A 12,751-nucleotide genomic window follows, 5' to 3' on the forward strand; every position below is an offset into this window, starting at 1 on the left:
GTATGATTATTATAGTGGACAGAGTTCCGACATTTATCATGTAACTGTTCTTCAAAATATCAGAAGTATCGGAGTTCATATGACTGTCTCCGTGACTGCACATAGGTTTTCACTGCGGCTTCATTAACTGTGCGTATATATATATAGACTGCGGCTTCATTATTCCAGCATATATATGTATAACCATTCCCAGCGTATATATGTATAACCATTCCCAGCGTATATATTGTATAACCATTCCCAGCGTATATATTGTATGGACTGCGGCTTCATTATTCCAGCGTATATATGTATAACCATTCCCAGCGTATATATTGTATAACCATTCCCAGCGTATAAAGTGGTTCCATATTGCGTATACAACATAAACAATATTGGATATATGAACAGCGTATCATAACTGTTCTTTATGTCCTGTGTTTACTTATATGCGACTTCATTATTTCTTCAACTGCGTATTAGTACTCCTCTTGACAGCTACAGGTCTCCTTTTGCACTGCGTCCAGACCTCCTTGTAAGACATGACTGCGGCTTGACTGCAGCTACGTTAGCCTTACTGCGGTTGTCCCTTATGTGAACACACGTTAACCTTTAACCTTACTGCGGTTTTTTTTTCTTATATGACTGCGGCTTCCTGCGGTTAGGGCATCACCCTTGGGCCAGCGTATCTGTTGGTTCTCTCCTTCCAAAAACCCAGACGTGGAGAGGAGATCACCTCAAGAATACCTGTTCTTCGATGATGATTGCTATAGATAGAGTTTGTCTTCACCTCAGCTCTGATTCCATGTAAAGTTTTGTAGATGTTCTATGCTAAGAGTAATTTCACTTTTCTCACAGCAATCATACAAGTAGATAAGCAAAATGCAGATAGAACATATAAGCAGATCTTACAGAAGACAAATCAGAAACAAGAAAAATGAATGTGTTCGTTTCGGCGGTCAACAGGATGCTTCAACCAGCAAAGTCTCCTTTGGTCAGCCAGCCCAGCATGTGTCACAACAACCCTCCTGGTAGCTCGTACTTTTAGGATGAGAGAGGAAGATGTGAGTTGAGTTGTGTGCAAATTCTCTCCAACTTTTCCTGTATATATATCCATCAATGAGGGTGTGTGACACATCTGTTGGGCATGTGAGCCTACATTACAAAACTGGCTGACCTTGCACATATAATTTATTAAGAATAATAAATTCAAAATATAAGTTCTGCTCATCGGATTAAGACTATTTTTATATGGATTTTACACCTCTCAGAAAGAGGAATCCAACAAAAATATTAGCCTCTTAATCTGAGCATCAGAACATGGAGTTTGGACCTAGTTGTCCAATTTTAACATTCATGCACCCTCTCGCCAATATGCTCCAAAACATGGTTACAAATACTAGATGGATCGGCGACTTCAAGGGAGGCAGGATTAGTGGTGGAAACCACTTTGGAAACTGAAATGCCCAGCAAAGGCAAGGTTGTTCTTTTGGTGTCTGCTCAAGAATAAAGAGCCCACATGGGGCAACCTTCAGAAAAGGAACAAGAGTGGGCCAAGATGGTGTATATTATGCAAAAACTCAGAAGAATCTGCTTGCCATGTTTTCTTAACCTGTCCTTTTATTATTAACATTTGGGAGACTACCTTGAGAATCCTGGGGATAAGGTAGGTTTGGCATGGGCAAAACTGGTGGAATTCTGCTCTGGAGGGAAATCTGAGAAACATCCCTCCTATAATCACCTGGGGGATTTGGTTGGCAAGGAACAAAGGCATCTTCCGGGACACCTCCTCGACTCCTTCCTTAATATCAGCTGAGTGTGCTTCAATTTACTCTTTACTCCCTACCCCATCTACTATTAAGCCATCTCGGATCATCAGAGAGGAACATATAAACCCTCTCATTCCTTGGGCATATTTTGATGGTGCATCAGATGCACAGAACAGATGTGGGGCGGGGTTGGTATTACATTTAAATGATCAAAATTCTCAAAAAGCTTCAGTTGGCCTGGGTGCGGGATCTAACAATTTCACAGAATTACAATCTTTGAAACTTTTATTATGCTGGATTCAGGAAATAGGGATTGATTCAGTGCAAATCTTCAGTGACTCCTTAAATGTTGTTAATTGGTTTAATGAAGATCAGAGATGTCAAAATCACATTTTGATTCCACTTATTGAAGAAATTTTACATATTAAAATGAGTTTTGATAACATATATGTTTGCCACATATACAGGGAGCGGAATATAGAGGCAGATCTCCTTTCTAAAGAGGGTCTGCAACAGGATCTGGGCTCATGGAGAATAACTGAGACAAAAGATGGGAGGATCTGTGTGTCGGATCAGCCGCCTTATATCAGATGATCTTTGTTTTTTTCTCTCTTATCACAGGTGTCTGGCTGCTTCAATCTACTTTATTTACTTGATGTAGATCTATCAGATGGACAGGGTTTTTGCTTGATATCACTAAACTTAATTTTTGGGGATTTTTTGGATATAATGGATACTGTATGTATAAACAGTTAATATCTGTGGGCTGTTTTCTCCAATAAATGGGGAGGCTCATCTATGGTTTTTTGGTATTTTTTGGTCATGATTTCTGAGTAACACAATTCCTCTGGTTTTGTTGTTTATTACTCAGTGTTGAGCTGTGTTTTTTCTCTATGTGGAACCACAGTTTTCAGGAATGCTTTAAGCATCTACAGCTGTAACTTTTTTATTAACTTAATAACAAGTTTGATTTTTCTCCGGAAAAAAAAATGGAGATTTGTGATTTATTTATATTATTAAAATGTTTTTCACCAAGCAACTTGCTTTCTATTCTAAAGTTTGAATTCTTGCCAACCATGTTGCCACAATAGTCTTTCTTATTTGAGTAGATGTCCTAAGCTTATCAAAGTTCAACAGCCATTTAACTTATATGGCAGATAGTAATAACATATACTGGCCTAAAGCGTTACACTCAATCATGAAGTGTTTAATATATGGCCCCTACATGGGCCGTATAATGCACCTCCACTCAATTAAGCAGCAGTGCAAAGACTTTACCAGAAAAAATATATTTGTTGAAGGATACCAAACATCCAGCCAAATTACAGACATACTAAGAAAAGATTGCCTTAATATTGGTTTCAGTGGAAAGTATTTCAATTACAGAATCAAAAGAAATGGTACCGAAGCTATTCATTTGAATGAAAAAAAGCATGTGCCATACTTATGTTTGTCCGTGTAAATGATCATAGTAGATACACACAGCAATCTACTTCTCTCTCAACCATACCCTTTACTACATATCATTGCTTTTTGTTTATGCAGATTTAAAAAGCGACTCTTAAAAGCCGAGCATATTTAAGGTGAAATTTTGGTAATTGAAAGAGTCCACAGGCTGGAAAAGAAATACACTACACAGAGAGGAAACTGTGAATGCCAAAAGATGAGTACCGAAGGAAGTTGATTCCTTGGGCACTGATAATCCCAAAATCTTTGAATGCAAAAATTTGAAGCAGGTAACAAGATTGCATATGAAGTTTTAACTAACAAGACCTGCCCGACCTTGAGGAATAAATAGAGCTTCTAACAGTACACCATTGCTTCTCGTTCAAATAGTTGAAGAAAAACTCTATTTATTATGTTCCTGGTAAATCTCCAATGAAAGGCTTCAGCAGAAATTTTTGATCTTTCTGAACCAGGGTCCGGACCAAATGGCATTCAAGAAGCTAATTGTTCCTCAATATTAGCTTTTTTCAAGCTTGCCATGTACGTAAGATACACGGTCCAGATGAATGCAAATGAATTGCTTACAAGGGGCTACAGACAACCAACACCAATAAATCTCTTAGTATTTGTCCATATGACCAAAGATAAATTGACCCAATGCCATTTCTCAAACAAATTTGCAAAAATATTCTAGAAATTTTTAATAATAAGATCTCTGATGCTCTAATCTGAATGACTTCGAAATCAAGAGATACATCTTAACAGAATTTATGAACTTAGTGGAAATACTGCTGCTGCTCAATAGAGTAAATGGTAGGATCTAATAGCATAGAAACTATATCAATAAGCATGTTCAACCAGCATATGTACTCGTTCCCATGGTTTTTAAAATCTCACACTACAAAAGATACATACTACATCTTATTAAATTGCAACATTCCCATTGTAGTCACGTTTACGAAGTATTAATCTAAACTTCCACTCATTAGAAATGCCTAATGAGTTCCAAACTCATCCGTAATCTCGAGGGGATAAAAAATATTTAAAAAAAAAGGCATGTTGGCACTTGACAATGTAGCCCTAACTGCCAAGAGAAGTAAAACCATCTGCCAAGCTAGCGTAAAGATGAGGAACTTTGAAGAAGGGGGAGCAGAGTAGACACTGAATCTTTGAGAATTCATTCTGCATCTCCAAACAACTGAAAAGGTTGTATTGTAACACAGATGATGTATGATACACCACCATTTGTATTGAATAACCAAGGAAGCCGAGAATAGGTTTTATCCAGATTGATAAATCTGTGGTATATAGTTTTCATGTCGTGGATGCTTCTACATTGTTGATCCATCTTCTGTTAATCGTGCATAACCTTGAAACTAGAGGCTGGTTATTATCTGGTTGCATTAGCATAGTCGCCTGATCACGCCATTTGCAAATACAATCAGGTTGAGCATTGAACATATGGGCAGTTTATTCTAGTATGTGCCACATGAATTTATTCACAATATTTCTATCGTTTCTTTTACAATTCCTGCTTCGTAATGGAGAATATGCACAGTGTGAACACCGAACTGGACGTACCGATGTTTTGATTATTCTAACAATAATCAGACCTGTTATTGGGCTGTGTTATATATCTGCATCATGTTTCCGTAGAACTAAAGACGGCGACCAAAATCCACATTGCATGAAAATTATCTCCAGATTGAGATACATGCAGAGTCTGTAAAAGGCACATATGTAGCACAATCCACTCTCACAAACAATGGATTTAGGAGTTTGATATTTTTTATGAATCATTGATTTATGCAAAAATTTGATGACTGCTGTAATTTGTCATTGCCATGTGATCCGAAATTGATCAATGGATGATCAAGGATCCAGAAAAGGCTAAAAATTCAAAGTTGTTGGATTCAAGTGAAAGTAGCGCCATCGCGTAGAGCTTGCAGAAACGATTCCAACACAACTTGAACAGGCGAAAACTGAGTCCGTATGTGAAAGTTATTCAAAGTCAAAGTTTTCAGGGCAAAGTCCAAAAAGTCAGTGAAAGTCAACGCTGACTAGGCACTGACATGGCACTGCTGACTGTGCAGTGATGTGGCAGTGACATGGCAACTGACTGCGTAGTGAGTGGACCATTGCTGCATCAACAAGTGGCAGCTGCAGGATGCGGTTGGATGCATTGGGACCAGTCCCAAGGCGACACGTGGCCCTATCAGAGGGCGACACATTGCCTCATTGGGTTAACCAAAATTTTGTTAAGGGTTCCAACAGACTAGACAGGGGTCGATCCCGTGACCTCTCGGCTGCAAACACAACACCTTTACCGCTGACCCATGGCTCCAAGTTTAATATTCATATGGCGTATATTATATTTAAGCTTTGAAATATGGCAAATGGGGGTAGTGTTAGCGGAGCCCGCCAAATCTGGTGGCCCCGCCAACCTAAAGCTATGGTTTAATCAGCGCTAACCACAATCCAAAACGGCGGAGCATAGACATTATGAGGCAGCAAAGTTGTTATATATATAGCATATCACTATCACGGGTCATGCCACGGGTTCCAACGTGGTTCCACCGCCGCGTATGGTTACAACGAATACCATATATACAATACACCGAACCATAGCCAATAAACTATATGCTATATATAAAATATTTGTTATAATTATATACCGCCGGTCCAATGTAATGCGTTGGACTAAAACTATAAGTTATATAGCATATGTAAATCCGCCATTACACCAAGGTTACAACCATATAATATGCATGGTATTGTTAAAACAAATATTTTGGATTTAATAGGCCTATATTTGGTTAGTCACAAACATTATAAATATGTAATGTTATGCCATGGAAAAAGGAGAAGGAGAGTTGAGATTGTAAGCAACAAAGAGTTTCTGAGCAAGTATAGGTAGCGAAGCTGAGAACTTTGAAGGCACTTTGTGGGAGATCTAGGAAGCCTTTTTCAGAACCGAGAGTTGCTACAGAATTCTGAAACGTCGCAGATTACAATAGGATTGTTCAAGATTATATCTGAAGCAATTTTCTTTTATGTGTTTATGGTTTTGAAGTTTTAATATAAAAGCCTCCCCGCTGAAGACCAGGGCCCAGAAATGTAGGCTTGAAGATAGCCGAACTCCGTTATCAAACTTTTGGTGTCATTGTGTTAATGTGTTTGTTGTTATATTCTTTGAATTACTGCAATTTCTATTTTCGAGTTCTTATTCTCAATTTCAAGTTTTTGAAGCAATTTAAATGGTGTTTTAAAAAGTCATGCCTTAACACTTTTCAAAAAGATAATAAATCACATTTCACATAAAAGATCAAATCTGGGATCAAATAGTATCAAAGCTTAATTGATAATTGTGATTTATAAGTGTGCATGATCACCAGGAGCAAATCAAAGCTTGGTGAAGTAGAACTTGTTGAAAGAGATATCCAGAAGTTGGCTCGAGAAGAAGGACAATTCGAGGAGAAGAGATGGTTGAAGAAGGAAGTGGTCATCACCCCTTTGGATTTGACGCACGTTGTGTGCACGCTTTCATGACTTTGCGCGCCATGGTCGAAGAAATGTATCGAGAGTTCAAGAAAGAAAAAGATGAAGACACAAAACCTAAAGATGAAGAAGGACAACCATCACAATCTGGAAAAGAAGATGAAAGTGATCAAAAAGACCCTATCGCTTCTCTCTTGACTCCATCTGAAACTTCGAAACTGCTATTGAAACTCGATGTTAAGTTCGAGTTACCCATGTACAATGGAGAAGTTGATGTTGAGAAGCTTGACAACTGGGTCAGGCAAATGGAGGTTTACTGTAGCGTGCAATAGATCACTGAAGATGAAGTCAAAATTAGGCTAGCATCGCTTCGTTTAGAAGGCACAACATTGATCTGGTGGCAGAGTAAGTTACAGAAAGGTACTCAGCTTATTGGTAAGATTTTTCCATCATGGTCTGATTTTATTACTGCACTTAGAAAGCAATTCTATCCATTGGGATATAAGGAAAAAGCTTTAATAGAATGGCAAGGACTAAAAGTTAGGAAAGGTCATTCAGTGCAAGAATATACAGATGAGTTTCGTAAGAAGGCGTTGATGCTAGATATTCCTTTGTATACTCAAGAAACTCTAATGAAATACATAGGAGGATTACCTGAGTATGTTCGTAATATTGTATTTATGTTCAGTCCTACTAACTTGGATGAAGTGGTAGTACAAGCAACTTACATTGAAGAAGGTAAGTTAGGAGTTGGGGTATCATCAGAATCGACAGCCCAAAAGGAGAGCAAGGGAAAAGGAAAAGCGAAGAAAGGCAATTACAATAAGATGGAGGTTGAAAATCTCTCTTGTAAACATTGCAAGAAAGAAGGCCATGACGAAGACCACTATTGGCAATTGCATCCTGAAATGAAACCAAAGTGGATCAAAAAAAAGAAGCAAAAGGTTGCGGCAACAGTGAAACCGATGGACTTAGGGTCAAATTCAAGCGATGAGGCACAGATCGCATCATTGGTTATGACCGATAAATCTGATGAAGATAATCATTCAAATAATTCCACACGCAAGTTATTTCATATAAGGGTTGTTAGGAAACATACAAAGATCAACACATTACTAAATAGTGGATCTCAAGTTAGCCTAATTTCAGAAAAAGTGGTTAAGTGTAACAAACTAAATTTATATAAAAATAAACACATATAATGTAAAAGACAACAAATAAGATTAATGATTAATTAGTTAGCAATTAATTAAAAGGTATGTCCCTAAGGACATAACCTTTAGTGAAAGGGTACTTACCTGGCTATATATATACAAGACCCTCATTCTCATTTGTATCATCCTACATCAACTATTTTATACAATATACAATTTACAATTTCTATCCTACAATGGATGTCTTTGTCTACGAAGTATTTTAAATATTTCCGCTGCGTATTCGACTTTTGGTAGTTACATTGGTATCGAGGATTCTCTCATCTGACCTTTGGCCATCAACCTGTCGTCAACTGTGTTGCCGTCGTGATTCTAGCATTTTCCTACCAATTTTGGAGTTTCTCCAGCTTGCTGTTAGGCCTTTAGCCATTAAAAAAGGGAGTCAAATAGATATTATAAAAATAAAATAAAAACTCCTATAGCCCGAAATAAAAAGTCAAAAAAAGAGTTAAAAAAAAATGATATATTGTTAAAATTGGAAACCAGGGCAAAACCTCATGTGGGTCATCTTATTTATGGTTGATAATATTTTTAGTAGATTCCTCTCGTCGAGAGGTGTAGGATTGATATAAAGATCATCCGATTCCGATAAGTATTCATGGAGATATGAATTTATTTTGATTATGGAATTATTATCAAGCCGACCTACAACTCATGTAGGCTCAGAAGCCTAACAATCGCATCTATTCAAACATCAACATTGTGTATAAATACAGGAGGACTTTTCCTCATTTGGACTCACTCATCTCATCACATCTCTCTCTCTCTACTGCGCAGAAAAGAGTCTCTTCTCTACTGTGCAAAAAAGGGTCTCTCTCTCACACATGTGAAGCCGGAAGCTGCCGAAACTGAAGCTGCAACTGCAGAACTAAAAATTGACCTGTGTGGACTACAAGATCTCCTCATCTGAACTGCATTGTAAGTTCATCTGAACCTCCTCTGAAAGCCGCAACTTTTGGTGGTGGAATCAAGTCAATCCGACAGACAGTTTGTAAGATATTCACTGCCCTAGTTTGAAGCCAGAAGCTGCCGAAACTGAAGCTGCAACTGCAGAAGTAAAGATTGACCTGCGTGGACTAGAAGATCTCTTCATCTGAACTGCGCTATAGGTTCATCTAAACCTCCTCTGAAAGTCGCAACTTTTGGTCATGGAATCATGCCGATCCGACGATCGGTTTGTGAGATATCGTCTGCCCTAGTTTGATGATGAAGCCACTAATGTTGATGTTGCTGATCTAGGGTTTGCTACTGTTGATATAAATCAAATTTATTGTACTATTTCTCTCTGCTGAATTATTGAAGATAAAAGAAGATTTGATGAAAGGGTTTCCCCACACATTGTGGGGTTTGTCCCTGGCTAGCCGCCACATCTTGTGTCTCTTGTCTTGGCTTGTTTTCTGTCAATCGTTTAATGTTCTATCTGCACATTACTTTATGTACATGTGATTGCTAATCTGTGGAATATAATAAGAAAAAGAAGTAAATTGTTATAAGCATAGAACATACCATATCTTAACATGGTATCAAAGCTGAGGTGAAGACAAAACCCGAGCAAGAGCAAGAGCAATCACCGAAGAGAAGATTGGCGAGGCTATCCTAAAAGAACTATGGGGTCCTCAACACTTTGCCGAAGGCAAGCTTCGTAAGAAAGATGACTATCACGGATGGAAGATGTCTATCGATCTAACCCTAGAAGATCCAGGAGTGCTAGACCATGTAAGAGGCAATATTGTTGAGCCTCCATCAAATGCATCCGCTGCTGCATGGAACAAATGGAAAACCGAAGAAGTCAAAATAGAAGATCATCCGGGACTCTATCGACAAGCACTTGGTGGCCTACATCTCTGAACTGGACACCTCCAAGGAAATCTACGATAGACTGGTGAGTTTATTTAAAGTTAATGATGCAAATCAAGTTTTGTTTCTTAGAAATAAACTGAGAGAAATCAAGAAGGGTAAAGATGAGAGTATGAAAGCATACTTCTTAAGAATAACCGAGATCAAGAATGATCTCCTATCTATTGGGGAGGCTATTACTGACAGGGAAATGGCACTCACGACTCTTGGAGGATTACCATCCAAATGGTACGTGTTCAGGACTACTCTTCTAAACTATAATGTAATTCCTGGTTTCGAGGAATTAATGGCTAGATGCATTCAAGAAGAAACAAGGGAAGAAGAGCAAGAAATGCTCATGCCTAAAGGTCCTCCTGCTGCCTTTTCTTCTCATGCTAAGAAAAGAAATAATTCCGGGACTAAAACAAAAGGAAAGGCTGGACCTAAGGCTAGAAGAAAATGACAATGTTACATCTGTGATAAAGCAGGTCACTATGCAAGGGAGTGCCCTGATAGAAAGGACTCACACCGGGACGATGATCAAAATCCCTCTGATGGCAATCAAAGGAATAACAAATTCAATAGCAAAGGTAAGAGGAGAGCTGGGAATCGAGGAAGAGGACAACCATTCAAGAAGGCTAGAAATTCTAGGATGTATTAAATGCACCTGACCTCAAAAAGAACCTAGTGTCCATCTCAGCAATGGAAGACAAAGGCTACAAGGTAACCTTCAACGATGGCAAGGTACGTATATGGAAAAATAATGTTAAATATGCCTTTACTCTTGGGTTTAGTGTTGATTCATTATATCAAGTCAATGGAAGTCCGCTAGGTGTCATGTCTTATGACACATCTCTTCAATCCGAACTTTGGCATCGAAGGTTTGCCCCCCTTCATTATAAAGCTATACTCGATGTAAGACAAATGGTGATAGGGATGCCCGAATTCCGAGTAGAGAAAGAAGGTGTATGTCCCAGATGTGCCGAAGGAAAGCTCAAAAGGGGACCATTCCCCTCAAGCCAAAGCAAGACCTCCGATATATTACAGTTGGTTCACTCAGGCATACCTGAGGTTGGCATTAAGAGGGAGACTACTACACCACATACTCCTGAGCAGAATGGTGTGGTGGGAAGGAAGAACCACACGATTGTGGAAGCTGTCCAAGCCATGCTACATGATCAAAGACTTTCGAAGTTTCTATGGGCTGAAACTACAAACACCGCCGTATATGTACAAAATCAATGCCATCATCAAGCATTGGGTTCCAAGACTCCTGAAGAAATGTTCACCGCCAATCAAAGGGAAGTCGTGATTAGTCATGTTGTCACCTTTGACGAAGATATGGCTCTCAGCAAGGTGGACAATCTTCCGACTTTGAGGAGCTCTCAAGAAGCCGACATCAGGGAACCGAAAGAAAAGGATGATGAATCAATGCTTGATGTAGAAAAACCCATGGATCCGATTGATCCTCATCCACATGAGCCTTCCTCTTCTAGGAAGAGGCCTTCATGGCTTAGGGGGATACTTGATGATGCTGAAGGACATGCTGCACCCTGAGGAACCTTCCGTCAAAGTAAGAAACCTAACAGGTATCAGGGATACCTGACCATCATGAGCACGATCATACAAAATGAGCCTTCATCATTCTCAGATGTCGTCAAGCATTAAGTATGGAAGGATGCTATGACCATAGAATATGAGTCTATTATGGAGAATGATGTCTGGGAAGTAGTTCCCAGACCCCGGACAAGACAATTGTTACTTCAAAATGGCTTTACAAGATAAAGCATGCAGCAGATGGAAGTACGAAAAAGTATAAGGCTCGTTTTGTTGCTCGTGGTTTATCCCAGAAGGAAGGTATAGACTATGATATTTGCACCTGTTGCCAGATATACGACCATCCGCTTGATCATAGCCCTTGTGGCTTCACAAGGATGGAACCTACATCAGATGGATGTGAAGACCACGTTCTTGCAAGGTTCGATCAAAGAAGAGGTCTATGTGGAGCAACCCGAAGGATTTGAGATTTATGATCGAAAATCTCATGTATGCAAGTTGAAGAAGGCTCTCTATGGGCTGAAGCAAGCACCCCAAGCATGGTATGAGAGGATTGATAGCTACTTGATGAAGCTGGGATTCACTAGGAGTGAAGCCGATCCTAACCTTTACTTTAAGGTTGAAGATGACAAGCCTCTCATACTAGTGTTGTATGTGGATGACCTCTTTCTAACAGGCGCAGACCCTCTCATTCACAATGTAAGAGGGAGTTGGCTTCTGAATTTGAAATGAAGGACCAAGGACTTGAAGTATGGCAAAAGCCAAGGGAAATTTTCCTATCTCAAGGAAAATATGTGGTAAAGATATTGGAAAGATTTGGTATGATGGATTGCAAGCTTGTGACTACCTCGATGATCTTAACTTTTAGAAGTTATATGGTAGTGATGTCGGACCAGATTTGGGAAATGCCTTTGAGTTTCATAAACTCATTTGCATTGATGTTCTTAGTGAACCTCCGTCCGAACATATCTTTTGCAATTAGCATTGTGAACTCATATTTGGTTGAGCCTCACTGGATTAATGCCAAGAATCTTATAAGATATCTTCGTGGCACAATTACTAATGGATTGAGATACACTGCCAGAAATATGAAACTGCATGATTATTCGAATGCCGATCAGGCAGGTAGTGCGAAGGATCACTGGAGCACTTTTTAGTGTTGTTTCTCTTTGGATTCTGCTTCGATATAATGGATGAGCAGGAAGCAGAAGTCGGTTGCCATAAGCACCATCGAGACCGGATACATATCTACGAGTATGAACTCGTATGAAGCTGCCTGGTTGGGGAAGCTCTTCAGTGAGCTATTTGAACACATACCACTGTGATTCTCTGTAACAACCAAAGGTGGGATTCGATTATTAAGGAATCCCGTATTTGTTGATTGCTCCAGCAGATAAACATCATCTGGGATATGGTAAGTCGATGAGCAAGGAGGCTCCATCGCATTAAGAT

General features: G+C 39.2%; 1 protein-coding gene across 1 annotated transcript in view; it reads right to left on the minus strand.

Moving 5' to 3' along the window:
* Positions 1 to 3,082: 3,082 nt before the first annotated feature.
* The window catches only part of LOC149243677 (uncharacterized), a 241,402-nt gene continuing 231,733 nt past the window's right edge, over positions 3,083 to 12,751 (minus strand). The window contains exon 4 of the mRNA XM_089374599.1: positions 3,083 to 3,785. Within this exon, the coding sequence (XP_089230725.1) occupies positions 3,687 to 3,785 (99 nt within the window). The 3' untranslated portion in view covers positions 3,083 to 3,686. The remainder of the gene's footprint in view (positions 3,786 to 12,751) is intronic.

This window comes from Pinus tabuliformis, chromosome 8 (assembly GCF_031772625.1).
Source record: "Pinus tabuliformis cultivar Carrire ecotype Pingquan chromosome 8, CPIR1, whole genome shotgun sequence".
Lineage (NCBI taxonomy): Eukaryota > Viridiplantae > Streptophyta > Pinopsida > Pinales > Pinaceae > Pinus > Pinus tabuliformis.